Source organism: Chiloscyllium punctatum, chromosome 26, assembly GCF_047496795.1.
Source record: "Chiloscyllium punctatum isolate Juve2018m chromosome 26, sChiPun1.3, whole genome shotgun sequence".
Taxonomy (NCBI): domain Eukaryota; kingdom Metazoa; phylum Chordata; class Chondrichthyes; order Orectolobiformes; family Hemiscylliidae; genus Chiloscyllium; species Chiloscyllium punctatum.
In genome coordinates, this window is record NC_092764.1 from 17,731,435 (window position 1) to 17,746,749 (window position 15,315).

Consider the following 15,315-nt stretch of genomic DNA (forward strand, 5'->3'; position numbering starts at 1 on the left):
ACTGACCCATCTAACGAACTTGAGCTATAGCTTTCCCAATCAATATCAGGAAAGTTAAAGTCTCCCATAACAATCACCCTATTACTGTCACTCTTCTCCTGAATCATCTTCACAATCCTTTCTTCAACAATTCTAGGACTATTAGGAGGCCTGTAAAAGACTCCTAACAGGGTGACCTCACCTCTCCTATTCCTAACCTCAACCCAAACTACCTCAGATGGCAAATCTTCGTCCATCTTCCTTTCCACCGCTGTAATACTATCTTTGACAAGCAAAGCCACACCCCCCCCTCTTTTACCCCCACCTCTGACCCTACTAAAACATTTAAACCCTGGAACCTGCAACAGCCATTCCTGTCCCTGATCTAGCCATGTCTCCGTAATAGCCACAACATCGAAGTCCCAGGTACCAACCCACGCTGCAAATTCACCTACCTTATTACGTATACTTCTGGCATTAAAGTATACACACTTCAAGCCACTCTGCTTACAGGTACCCGCCTTTAAGATTGATGCCATATTCCTAACCTCCCTATACTCCAGGTCCTGCACCCTAAAGCTACAGTCTGGGTTCCCATGCCCCTGCAGAGTTAGTTTAAACTCCCCCCAAGAGCACTAGCAAACCTCCCCCCAAGGATACTGGTGCCCCTCAGGTTCAGGTGCAGACCATCCTGTTTATAGAGGTCCCACCTTCCCCAGAAAGAACCCCAGTTATCCAAGTACCGAAATCCCTCCCTCCTGCACCATCCCTGTAGCCACGCATTTAACTGTTCTCTCTCCCTATTCCTCGACTCTCTATCACGTGGCACGGGTAACAAACCAGAGACAACAACTCTGTTCGTTCTAACTCTGAGCTTCCAACCTAGCTCCCTAAAAGCCTGTCTAACATCCTCAGCACTCCTCCTACCTATGTCATTGGTGCCAATATGGACCACGACTTCAGGCTGCTCCCCCTCCCCCTTAAGGACCCGGAAAACACGATCAGAGACATCACGTACCCTTGCACCTGGGAGGCAACATACCAAACGTGAGTCTCTCTCGTTCCCACAAAACCGCCTATCTGTGCCCCGAACTATCGAGTCCCCAATTATTATCGCTCTGCTCTTCTCCACCCTTCCCTTCTGAGTAGCGGGGACAGGCTCCGTGCCAGAGGCCTGAGCCCCGTCACTTACCCCTGGTAAGTCGTCCCCCCCACAAGTATCCAAAACGGTATACTTGTTCTTGAGGGGAACGACCGCAGGGGGTCCCTGCACTGGCTGCTTCCTCCCAGTCCCCCTCACTGTCACCCATCTATCTGCCATTTTTGGAGTTACTACTTCCCTATAGCTCCGATCTATGACCCCCTCTGCCTCCCGAATGATCCGAAGTTCATCCAACTCCAGCTCCAGTTCCCTAACACGGTCTTGGAGGAGCTGGAGATGGGTGCACTTCCTGCAAGTGTAATCAGCAGGGACATCTGTTACTTGATTCTGTAAGATAATAATCCTTTGAAGAGCCTTGGGACATTGTTAATGTGCTAAAGATGCTACAGAAATGTCAGTTGTAGTTTTGCTGTACGTGCACAATGGCCACTGATGGATCAAGGAGAATCTAGTCACCTTCTGTTTAATGTGCTTCATTTATACCAGCCTCTTATTGTTTTCTGGAATCAACCCACTCAGAGAAGTTATCACATGCATTCTTGAGAAGGTGGGACTAAAATCTAGGCCTCCTGTCTCAGAGGTGGGGACACCATCACTGTGTCACTTTCTCCTATCAGAATAGTAATCAGACTGGAGTTTGTTTAGCTTCTGAGCTCAGATAAGATTGGGCATTTTCAGACTATTACAGCTGTAGTTTAGAAAAACTTACATTCTAGAAGCTGTTTCGCGATGTTATGACAGAAGTCTGGAGCTGATGTGATTTGAGCTTAGGCCTCCTGGTTCAGAGGTAGTGATTGTACCACTATGCCACAAGAGACTTTATGCCAGGGTCTTAGTTTAAGCACAATCGCTTTAACTCATTAAGAGTGCATTGAGGAAGTGAGATCCTTCCAGATGTTAGTCATCAGTTGGCCACTTGAGAACCTATGGGATCCAGGTCAACTTTCCAAATTGAATCCGGAATTGGCTTAGTGGTAGGAAGCAGAAGACGATGGTTGAAGGGGGTTTTCATTACTGGAAGCCCTCTGGCATACTACAGCGTTCAGTGCAGAGCCCCTTGCTTTTACTGTGTACAATAATCATCTAGAGATGAATGTAGGAGGGATGATCAGTAACTGTGCAGATGACATGAAATTGGTGGGGTGATAAATAGTGAAGAGGGAAGCCTTAGGCCACAGGATGATATAGGCGGGCTGGTCAGGTAGGCTGAACAATGGCAAATGGAATTTAATCCTGAAAAGTGTGAGATGATGCAGTTTGCAAAGGCTGAAAAAGCATTGAATATTTGGACTGTAAGGTGTACAGAGGATCGGGGGATGCCCATGAATCCTTGAAGGCAGCAGGACAGGTAGATAAGGTGGTTAAGAAGGCATATGGGTTTCTTGCCTTTATTAGTGAAGACATTGAATACAAGACTCAAGGAGGTTAATACGGAGCTGTATATAGTGTTTGTTAGGCCACAGCAGTGGTTCTTGGTGGAATTCTGGTTACCATACGTTAGGTAAGATGAGATTGCACTAGAGAGAGTGTAGAACAGATTCACCAGGAGGTTGCTTGGGCTGGAAGGATTCAACAATGAAGAGAGACTAGAGAGGCTGGGACTGTTTCCATACAGCAGAGAAAGCTGAAGTGGGATCTGAGTGAAGTGTACAAAATTATGTGAGGCATAGACAGGATAGTGGGGCAGTGGTATTGTTCCTACCCCTAGATCGAGAGGCCTGGGTTCAAGTCCCATCTGCTCCAGAGGTGTGTAATAACATCTGTGAACAGGTTGATTTAGGGTAGATGATGAGAAATCTTTCCTCTTGGTTAGGTGAGCAAAAACCAGGGACATAGTTTTAAGGTAAGGAGTAGGGGTTTTCAAAGGATTTGAGGATATGGTTTTTCACCCAACATTAGTGGATATCTGGAACATGCTGCTTAAAAGGTGATAGAAACCCTCAAGGCATTTGAAAAGTATTTAGATGAACACTTGAGATAGTAGAGCACATAAGGCTATGCCTCAGGTGATGGAAAATGGGGTCAGAATAGATGGGTGAGTGATGACCAGTGCAGGTGCAATGGGCCTTCCTCAGTGCCTTAAAAACTCTATGACTCTCCGTTAGACATAATAAAGTAGCTGAATGGAACTTGCACTAAATGGACCTGTGCTACTTCAGGCCCAGTCAGTACTGCAAAAGACAACCTGAAATGTTAACAAAATTATGAACTACATTATCTAATGCAGTGATTTCCAAAGCTTTACCCACCATGACCCTGTTTTAAGGCTTGAATATAGTAGCAATCCCTCAGTGAGATCTGTGAGAGTTGTGGAGGGGAGGGGGTGGTCTGGGGATGTAGGAAGGGGAAGAGATGGAGAGACCTACAAGAGTGGAGATGGGGAGAGGGGGGAGATCTTTAGGTGAAGTTTGGCTACCCCAGAAAGAGAGAGGGTTGCTGTGAGAACGTGTGCACAACTAGCTGGTGATCTATCAGAGGCCATTGGTGCTGTAGACCTCATAAAACATCAGCTCGTAACTCAACTCGAGGTCCTGACTTGCCATCCACGGAAATCCTGATCTACTGGCAATGATGAACTGTTGTGGTGGGAGAGTCTGTTGTTTTATGTACTGAAGTTGACTGAAGTCTGACAAAATTATTATGAGAACACAGAAAGCGGACAGGAAATTTGCTCGCCATGTAAAACCCCTGGGGATCTTTGATGAGGTATTTCGGGTGACAACAAATTTTACTGAATTTGTGAATGGAGGTTTAAGTTTAAGATCATCACCAAAACGTTGAAAGGGAAGATGGACGCCAGGGTTTTCTGTTCCCCAAAGGAGCAAGAAATTCCTGGACACCAACCTGTGTGATTCGCTGTTGAACTCACATCCATATGTAATGAACTGGAAAAGCAGTTGATTGTGCATATCAACCTCTGACATGCATGATAGTATAATTTAATTCTAAAATGGAATTGTTACTTGGCATGCTGAAGGTTAGTAGGACATGGAATGACTTAGCACAAATAGTAATGGAAGCATTCTGTCTTTTAATGGGAGGTGGAAAACAATTCAGAAGGCAGTGAGTAGGGAAATGAAATTAAGCGGTTAAGATCTAGTACGGTTCATAATACATCCTGTGTGATTAAATTCATTGATTCATGATCAAACAAATGTACAGGTTTCCAAAATGTAATTTGCTTCTTGTTTATCAGAGTATAGAAAACTGAATGACAGGTTTGAGAAATAAATGTAACATTTCACCACGAGTCCATTTACAATAAATATACAAACCTTGAAACCAAGCTGGTTTGGCCCTCTCAATCTAAAGTCAAAACATTTTTGTTTACTATTGCAAATTGTTCAGATTTAAATGTTCAATCAGATATAGTACAAAGTTTGATTACTATACATTAACCAACTGGTTAAGTTATTGTAACCGTCAGCAAATTAAACTAGAAAATTCACAATGTTAGTTCACTGACTTGTGTGAGCATATTTTTAACAAAAGAAAACTGTTAATATCAGCACGTGATCATAGATTAAGGATTTGCTCTCAACTTAATGAATTTCACTTGAATCAAAATTTTAAGACAGCTCTGATAAAATGTCATCAACTTGAATTATCTGCTTCCATATCTCTGTCTACAGATGCAAGACTTGCTGAATATTTCTAGTCTTTCTGTTTTTATTTCATTTTCTGCATAGGATATTACACATTCTTACGGGATTGCACAGATTTTTCATTTAAGCTCTTGGAGATATATTTGAACAGTAATTTTTCTATGGTGTAGAACACTTGGTTTTGAATGTGTTTAGTGTGCTATTCACAGCAAGTTGAACTGAATAGTAATTTAGTGATCGTTTAATCTGTTTTATTTCTGCAAGGTTAATAATATTGGCCCATTTAAAAATAATACTCATGTTTCTTGCCCAATTCCTTTCGACTTACTGGCCTTTAAGAGAAATAAAGAAGTGGACAGAATTAGGCCTCTCAGATTTGGAAATAGTTTCTTTGAGGAAGCTTTGGTTTGTTGCACTGTGTAACTGAGATTGGATTTCTGAGGGAAATAATTCTGTTCCTAAAATGACCTATTTAGATCTCTAATCATCAACAAATGCCGTTTGGATGGTGGGAACTTTGACCCTGTCCACTCAAGGAGAGAAACCCTTGAATAAAACAGGGGCACCTTGATGTGATAGAGTGATTGTTCAGTGGCACTGATTGAAATAACTCTACAGAGGTCAGTAACCCATCACCAAGTCATCCTTTATTTGCGTATGTACAGTATTTGACATTGGTCTGGCTCCCTCAGAGCCAGCTGTCAGAATGGACAGGATCTGACACTCCTTTTATTATCTGTCAGCCAGGGCTGCCTGATTAGGGCTGTTAACCTGCCCATTCAAAGAACTCATTCTATGAGATTCATATGGCTGACCCTGTTACAGTCACTATATTGTTCCCCGACTAAGTCCAGGGGACGTTTGCCTGTTCTTTTTCTTGTAGCTTCTCCTGGGGCATTTGTCCACCAGGTCCGGTTCCTCTGGCAGCCTCAGACACGAGTGGCGTGTATCGGCCCATAGCCTACCTCTTGCACCTGGAGTATCTCGCCAGAAATTTATCCATTTCCCCAAGCAATGAAGGTATGTTCATCTCAGACTCCAAGGTTTCTCCGACGCGAGACAGACGAGGCGAACCACAGGTTCCATCTGCTTTTCTGGCTGTTCTGTATGTTTTGCTCCTGCCCCACTTGCGAGTTTGCAGCTTTCATGTGATCCACGTATTTGTTCAGGACTGCCTCAGGTACCCAAGCTTTGTACTTCACAGAACCTGACCTCAGGTCAACCCTGCCTCTTACCCATGCAGGGCCACTCCCGTGGTTTCAGCACCCAACTTCATACTCTGAAGTAAACCATCTCTCTCGCTTGGAGGAGTCTTGTGTCTGATGTTGGTTTTCCTGATGCAGTTTCAGCTGTCCCCTCCAGGTCTGGGAATTACCCTGGTATGGAGTCTTCTCCCCATTAGGCATTCTGGTGCAATTATCCCTGTAGTTGCACGAAGGATCAGTCCTTTAATCATATAGGAAACAGGACAGTTTGGTATCTAACGAAGCTGTACACTGTTTCTTTAAGCCTGCCTTCAAAGTTTGGACTGCTCTTTTTGCCAGGCCATTGGACATTGGATGGTGTAGACCTGTCTTTATATGCTGAATGCCATTCAACTTTCGGAAATACATGAATTCCCTGTTGGTAAGTCGTGGCCCATTGTCTGTGAATAACACTTCCAGGAGCCCACGTATTGAAAAAGACACTTACTGCTTTGCTATCATCATTCTCTGTGTTTGACAAACGATCTTTATGCATATCCAACCACTTTGAGTGGGCGTCCACAAAGACTAAGAACATTGAGCCCATGAAAGGATACACACAGTCAATGTGTAACTGAGTCCAGGGTTGACTCGGCCACTCCCATGAATATTAGGGAGCTACCAGCAGTAAGTTTTGCCCTTGTTGGCACTCTGGGCCCTGCCCCACCAATACAGCTATGTCTGTGTCCAATCCTGGCCACCAGACATAACTCCTCACCAACACCTTAATTTTGGAAACTCAATGACCCTGGTGGAGTTCAGCCAATATCTGCCCTGGGCTGGTCACTCTTGCTCCCCGTAATAAATCTCATCTTCTACAGTGATCTAGTCTCACTGGATCCATAAAGGTTTCAGTTCTGGATGTGATGCCCCATGTTCAGCTTTGTGAAGGATAGCACCCTCCTCCAACTACCGCCAGCTTTGCAGATAAGTCCTCTGTGTGAGGGATTGTGTATTTATCCAGTGGTTTACCGTTTATTTAAAATCCCCACAAAGGTGAACCAACCTGTTGAGTTTTGCAATTGGTATGACCAATGATGCCCATTCTGCAAACTGCACTGGTTTGATGATTCCTCCACTTTCCAGCCTTCTGATTTCTGCTGCTACTTTTTCCCATGAGGCAATGTCACGGAATGTGCCTTGCAGAATCATGGAATTGCTTCCTGGTCACCATGCAAGGTGGCCTTGGCTCCTTTGATAGTCCCTAGACCTTCCTGAAAAACCTGTGTGTATTTAATTAGAACTTCACTCGGGCAGCCATTTTCTAATTGAAAAATGTTGAGCCAATCAAGGTGAATCTTTCTCAACCAATTTCATCCCATCAAGCTTGGGCCCGAGCCTTTTACTCCAATCAGTGGTAACTGAACCAGCTGCTTCTCTTATGAGACTGGAACCAAAGTAGTACACTTCATCTGTAAAGGTTTCCCACTGCAGGTTCTCAGTCTGGCTGAGGTCTTACGCAAACATAAGGGTTAGAGTACAGAATGAACTTTTAATTGACTGGTTTTACAATCACTGATACAGCCATGCTGATAACCAGGTGACCATTTAACCAGATGTTTATTTTGATTGATCCTGTTTTGGGAGTTGCTAAGCAATTTAACTGTTCCAAACCAGTTGTAGGTACGCTTTCTAGTGTGTGGAGTCTCCTGGATACCAGTCTACTCTATTCAGGCCTAGTGGGACTCTTCTGTATTGAATTCACGTACTGGTAGCAATTAGAATGGCTTGCTGGCCCAGATCCTGAAGAAAATGGTAACTGCTTGGCTGAGGCTTGGCTTTGTTCTGGGGTTTTGCTGTGGGCTGACCTAGAATCCCTCTTAGCAGGATATGTCCTGAGTGAAGCTGTGCAATTGTCTTTACATAAGTGCTGTGTCCCAAGCTCAGTCAGCCTGGCAAGGGCATCCACTTCTACATACCATGTAACATTAAGCTCCACCTGCTGCATTTTCTAATGACAGAGCCAGTTGTAGTGCTGTTGGACTTAAGCTAGTATGTGCTTTTGCATGGTCACATCATTAATTTCACTCGTCGCCACTGAAGTAACTCCACAGAGGACAATATCCCATCACCAAGTCACCCTTTATTTATACATGTAAGATGCTTGACTCGGATCCAGCTCTCTCAGAGTGAACACAATATCTGATTTGCCTGGTTATACCTGTCGGCCAGGGCTCCCTGCTTGGACCAGATTAACAGCCCCAATTATATTCTATGAAATCCACCTGGTTGCCCTCATTACAATCACTCCAGTTTGTTTGTCAAACGTTTAGTTAAGGCAGGTATTCCTGATGAAGGACTTTTGCCCGAAACGTCGATTTTACTGCTCCTCAGATGCTGCCTGAACTGCTGTGCTTTTCCAGCACCACTCTACTCCAGAATCTGGTTTCCAGCATCTGCAGTCATTGTTTTTACCTAATCGTTTAGTTAATACAGTGGCTACTTCAGCGCAGTCACTAAACCCGCTTGTCGAAGGGTAATGGGACATTTGTGCTGTGCATTGAGAGTAATGGTAATCATTTAGGCTACTGAAAGGAACAGTTCAGCCTACAACAACTCTACTGTGTTGCAATCATTTTCTCTGTTTGTCTGTTCATTTTGCACTTAATAAATCTATTTGGCAAAATGCAGAACAAAGCACTGTGTAACCAAGTCTGTTGCAATCTGAAGATGAGAGTGATCACTCAATGGTACCTAACACAACCAGTCGCTGAATTAAAATAATGAGTGTTTTCTGTCTTCTTAACCTTGAGCACAGAAGCACTTTGAGATGTTTCACTAAGTTAATGGCACTATGTGAATGAAAGTTGTCTTTATGGCAAATTGTTTAGATATAGGGAAAATAAGACCATTTTCTGAGCATTTGCCCAAAGTAGTCCTCCCAAAGTGAAAACCTAAGCAAGTCAGAGTTAACATCTGCAAAATAATAAGCATGAATAAATTTTCTTGCAAAATGTGTTGTAATATAATAGAAATATAAATATAAATTGAAATAGAGTAAATAGAATAACTGGTTATGATATAGCATTCAAATTTTAATGTACCTTGTAAAACAAAACACCACATTAAAAATAAATGAACAAGAGTTTTATATTTCCAGGCTGACACAGGAAAATCCATCATGTATTCTTCAATTTGGTTTTTAGGTCATTTGATAAAATGCCTCAGTTGATAAAATGTCTCAGACGACTTGAAAGCTCAAGCAATTAGGACGAAAATCAGATCCATTAGGTGCTTTACAATTGGGTTTGGAGCTTCTAAAATTGGCGAGGGAATAATGAGCCAGATCTCCTTTTCTGCCTGCAGCTGGACATGTACCAGTGCTAGAAGTGAAAATTACTACAAAGGTGATATATAGGAGGTGTTGGAACTCTGAAATAAAACACCATCGTCAGTGAAAGATACCCTCGCTGCTGAAATTGGAGTGTCAGACTAAATGATACACTGAGATATCTGATTTCAGTTAATGTAGCAATGGGCATTATTAAGAAAATCAATTTCAGTGCCCCCTGGGGCAGGAAGTAGAAATAAACAGAATGATCAGTGACCTTCAGAGCAAAGTGCTTGTGGGTGAGTGCAGAGCAGGTTAGACACATACAATATTTAGCTTTGAATGTCAAACTGATATTTTGAAGCAACCTGTTCAGGAATGTTATTGCACTCCTCTGGAGCAGGTAGGACTTGAATCTGGGCTTTTTGATGCAGAGGCACAGACACCACCACTGCACCTTGCACTGGAGCCCTTGTCAAAGTCAAATAGGCTTCTGCTAATTTAGAGCTTAAAAATGTGTTGCTGGGAAAGCGCAGCAGGTCAGGCAGCATCAAAGGAGAAGGAGAATCGACGTTTCGGGCATAAGCCCTTCTTCAGGAAAGAGGAGGGTGTGCCAAGCAGGCTAAGATAAAAGGTAGGGAGGAGGGACTTGGGGGAGGGGCATTGGGAATGCGATAGGTGGAAGGAGGTTAAGGTGAGGGTAAATTCTGCTAATTTAGAGACAGGAATAGTTGAGAACATTCTAAATGTACTGTGGGATTGTGGTTCACTGGGTCAAAGAAGAATATGCCTGTCTTTGATCTGAAACGTTCCAGGTTTAAGTCCATCTCCAACACAAAAATTGAAGAATGATGCTCTGCTGTGGTGTTTTGGGTGTACTGTATTGTCAGCAGTGCTGTCAATAGGGTTAATTACAATTTGCCCTCATGGTTTGATGGGAGAGATCCCATAGTGCTATTCTATTTCCATATACAGTTTGTAGTTTGAGACCAAGTGTACCATGCCAAAGTTTGCAGATGACACTAAAATGATTGGTGGACCAAAATATGCAGAAGACATTGAAAATCTGCAGAGGGATATAGATAGGTTAAATGAGTGGGCAAGGGTCTGGCAAATGGAGTACAATTTTGGTAAATATGAGGTCATAGGTTTGGTAGGAATAGCAGCAAAATGGACTATTGTTTATATAATAAAAAATTGTAGCAATATTCTGTGTAGAGAGACCTGGGTGCCCTTGTGCATGAATCACGGAATGTTGGTTTGCAAGTGGAGCAGATAATTAAGAAGGCTATTGGAATATTGTCCTTCATTGTTTGAGAAATGGAGTTTAAAAACATGGAGGTTATGTTGCAACTGTGTAGGGTGCTGGTGAGGCTACACCAAGAGTCCTGCTTATAATTTTGGTCTCCTTACCTGAAAAAGGATGTACCGGCACCAGAGGGGTGCAGAGGAGATATACTAGTTTGATTCCAGAATTGAGAAGATTGATTTATGAGGAGAGATTGAGTAGACTGGGATCATACTCATTAGAATTCAGAGCAATGAGGGGGACCATATGCAAACATATAAAATTATGAAGGGAAAGAGATAAGATAGAAGCAGGGAGGTTGTTTCCACTGGGGGATGAAACTAGAACTAGGGGGCAGTGCTCAAAATAAGGGGAAGCAGATTTCGGACTGAGTTGAGGAGGAACTTCTTCACCCAAAAGGTTGTGAATCTGTGGAAGTCCCTGCCCCGTGAAGCAGTTGAGCATCCTCGTTGGATGTTTTTAAGGCAAAGATAGAAAGAGTTTTGAACAGTAAAGAAATTAAAGGTTATTGTGAGCAGAGCGATAAGTGGAAATGAGTCCATGGAAAGAACAGCCTTGATCTTATTGAATAGTGAAGCAGGCTCCAGGCCCCAGATGGCCTATTCCTAGTTCTTATGTTCTCTGAAGAGCAAGGTAATTATTTCTGGTGCTCTGACCAATATTTATCCCTTACAAAGGCAGTTAATCTGGGTATAATCATATTGCTGAAGGTCAGCTGAGCAAATTGTCTACCATGAGCCCTGCGGAGGCCAGCAATCTGACGTAAAAACAGAAAGTATTACGGAAACTCAGCAGGTCTGGCTGCATCTGAGAAACAGAGTTAAAGTTTCAAGTCCAGTATAAATCTTCTTTCTAATTTTTTTCAAAATTAATTGTTTGTCCAGTGGTTGTGAAACACACTAGGTAAGCATAAGTCTGTTACTTGTTATTTCTTGAATAAAATGAAGCAATAGTGCAAATGGTGCATGGCCTTTTAAAATATTGACCACAAGCTTGCAAATTTCTTGAATAAATAGGGGAAGTGAGCTGAGCAAGTAAGTTTACTGATAGAAGGAGAATTTGGATAACATACATCTACAAAATATTAGCTTTTGCTATCTGCTGTATTTCACTGCCTTTGCATTTAAACATTTATTGTTTGGTGATATTACGTCAGTTTCCCCAGCTGCATCAGACAATCAATGGTAAGTTAGATTAAAGGAGAGGTTCTGGAAACATATACTTCTGAAAATAATTGATTGGAGCTTTTTTCCATTGTGGTTGCCCAACCAATTTTTTGCAATGGGAATTGATTTGTAATCAAAATGATAAGTCTGCTTATTTGAAGAAGGTTTTATTTGTTACAGAGAGAATGCAACAGAGGTTTACCTTGGATGGTGATATTGTACTGTGAGGAAATATTGAGGAGACTGGGCCCCCACAAAATTCGAGGGTTCAGAAAGATGTGAGGTGATCTCATTGAAAGTAAAAAAAAAATTCTCAGACAAGGAAGAATATTTCCCCTTGGTGAGGGGCTAAAAAGCAGAGGATGCAATCTCAGAAAAAAAAAGGATAGCCCATTTCAGAGTGGAATGAGGCGAAATTTCCTGTGAGTCTTCAGAATTTTTTCCTCGGGGGACTATGAAGACTCAATCACTCAGTGTCAAAAACAACATGAGTCCCAAACTGATCAATGCGGAACACCACTGACCATGGATCTCCAATTGGAAATACACCCTTCCACGCTACCGTGTATTCTATGCCAAGCATTCCATTTGACTTCACCTTCTGTATCAGCCTGCCATGAGGGATATTGTCAAAAGCCTAGCTAAAGTCTATGTAGACTACATCCACCACCCTGCCCTCATCAACCATCTTTGTCACTTGCTCAAAAAACTCAATCAAGTTTGTGAGACATGACCATCACGTATAAAGCCATACTGTCTATTGCTAGTAAGTCCGTATTTTTCCAAATGTTAATAAATCCCGCCCTAAGAATCTTCTCCAATAATTTCCCTTCTACTGATATGAGGCTCACCAGCTTGTAATTTCCCAAATTACCTCAGTTGCCCCTCTTAAACAAAGGAACAACATTGGCTATTCTCTGGACCCTGGCCCTCCCCGTGATTAAAGGAACAACATTGGTTATTCTCCAGACCCTGGCCCTCCCCTGTGACTAAAGAGGATACAAAGATTTTGTACAAGGCCCCAACAATTCCTTCCCTCATCTCCCTTAGTATTCTGGGATAGATCCCATCAGATCCTGTGGAGATGTCCACCTTAATGCTTTTCAAAGTTAAAAATCACACAACACCAGGTTATAGTCCAACAGGTTTAATTGGATGCGCACTAGCTTTCGGAGCGACGCTCCTTCATCAGGTGATAGAGGCCATGAAATGTCTTTGGGAAACAGGATTATAAAAATCCCAAGACATTTTTTACATACATAGGGAGAGGATAATTAGGAAAAGTATAGGTCCACTCAAGGACAAATAAGGAACCAGAGGAAGTGGGGGTGGTACTTAATGAATACTTCTCATCAGTATTCACAAAACAGAAAGACATGGTGGATGGTGAGTGTCGGGGGAGGGGAGGAGGGTTACATTGCTATTCTAGGGCATGTCAATATAAAACAGGAGGAGGTGTTAGGTGCTTTGAAAAGCATTAATGATTTGGAGATGCCATCCCCCTTTTTAAAGTTCTTTCCTGTTTTCTTTATGTTCTTTGAGGACTCTGTTTTCAGTTTCCTGAACTTTATGTATGCCTCCTTTTTCTTTTTGACTAAGCTTATAATTTCACTTGTCATCCAAGGTTTCTGAATCTTGCCATTCTTATCCTTCATTTTCACAGGAACATGTTGGTCATGAGCTCTCATCAATTGGCTCTTAAAAGATTCCCACATTACAGATGTGGATTTGACCGCAAACAACTGCCCCCCCCAGTCTACATTCCCAGTTCTTATCTAATATTGTCGTAGTTAACCTTCCCCCACTTTAGTATTTTCGCCTGAGGACTACTCTATCCTTGTCCATAAGTAACTTAAAACGTATGGAATTATGATTACTGTTCCCAAAATGCTCCCCCACTGAAACTCTGATATCTCATTCCCCAATATATGGCCTCTTCTGGTTCTGAGGAAGGGTCACTAGATCCAGAATGTTAACTTTGATTTCTCTTCACATTTGCTGTCAGACCTGCTGAGCTTTTCCAGCAACTTCTGTTTTTGTTTCTAATTTACAACATCCGCAGATCTGAGTTCTGCCCATGTGGTCTCGCAGGATGAGCCCTCCAAGGTGTCCTCCCTCCGTACAGCTGTGGTATTCCCCCACCTCTTTCATATCCCTCTCCATCTCACCTGAAACACTTGCATCCCAGAATGTTAAGCTGCCAGTCTTATCCCGCTCTCAACCTAGTCCCTGTAATAGCTACAACATGATGGTTACGTGCACTAATCCACGCTCTTAAGTTCATCTGTTACACTCCTCACATTGAAACAAATGCACTTCAGACAGGCTATCCCACTGTGTTCAATAACCCTTCCGTGTCTGTTCTTCCTCTTAGCCTGACTGACCTTAGTCCCTAACTCTTCCTTGGTCACTTCACTTGCTGACCTCCTGCTTTGGTTCCCACTCGCTGGCTATACTGCATTCAGGTTTACCCAGCTCTCGTCCCTATGAGTGTGGCCTGGGCTGTGGCTTGTATTCCTGAAGTCTGGACAGAACAAAAGAAATAAAGCACAACTTTGCCCTGATATAAAGGGAGCTTTTTAATCATGATTTGGATTTCCTCCGAAGTCCATTTCCTGTACCTAACTCATCCGAGGAAGGGATTAGATACCTACAATGCTACCTCTGTGCCCTCCCTTTGACAATTTTTAATCTGGGTTGACTGAGGGCAGCTATGGATTTTGCATCCAGGGTTTCTCCGTAAATTAGAATGGCCAAAAAGCTTTTCAATATCAATAAAATTGGAGAGTCCAAGAATGCCTGATTCTGACAGACATCATTTGTGATGGAAACATGATCCCATATGGCTCATCAACTGATTTAATTCATTGATAACATGTTTTCACTTCACTCCTAGGCCTCCGATGTGCCTGTAAAGATGATTATACAATGGTGGATACGGGATCCCCCAAAATACGTTGTGACCCCTGCACTGGAAAGGTAAGTGATCATAGTTAATAAATGACAACTCCCTGCTCAGTAATCGATGTTTCATCAAGTGTTTTAGTTGAAAAGTCGAGGCATTTGCAGTACAGTTGTGTGATAATCTAACTAGACACAATACGACACTGTAAATATTAGGTTAATGTCGGAGCAGGAATAGACCATTCAATCCATGAGCCTGCCCCACCATTCAATGAGGTCGTAGCTAATTTTATAATCCTCAACCCCATTTTCCTGCATTTTGCCCGTCATCATTGATTTCCTTACTGATCAAAATTCGATCTATCTTAGCCCTGAATCTACGTAATGACCCAGCCTCAGCAGTTGTCTACAGTGAACAATCCCACAGATTCTGAGAGAAGAAATTCCTCCTCAACTCTGTCTAAAGTGGGTGACTTCTTTGTTCTGACATAATGCCCTCCAGTCCTAGGCTCTCCCACAGGGGGGAAGCGACCTTTCTGCATTTAATTCCCCCAAAGTGTTTTACAAACAGCTGAAGACTCAGCTAACCATGTTATTCAGTTGTGCTTTTAGCCACTGTGTGACGTGGCAAAGGGTTGAAATTTTGGAAGGGAAACTGTTTACAGTGCGATGAGG

At 42.6% G+C, this 15,315-nt stretch overlaps 1 protein-coding gene across 3 annotated transcripts in view; it reads left to right on the forward strand.

Moving 5' to 3' along the window:
- The window catches only part of LOC140496302 (meckelin-like), a 169,864-nt gene that overhangs the window by 45,304 nt on the left and 109,245 nt on the right, over positions 1–15,315 (forward strand). For all 3 annotated transcript variants that reach the window (XM_072595887.1, XM_072595886.1, XM_072595885.1), the window contains exon 2: positions 14,633–14,715. In XM_072595887.1, the coding sequence (XP_072451988.1) occupies positions 14,665–14,715 (51 nt within the window). In that variant the 5' untranslated portion in view covers positions 14,633–14,664. The remainder of the gene's footprint in view (positions 1–14,632; positions 14,716–15,315) is intronic.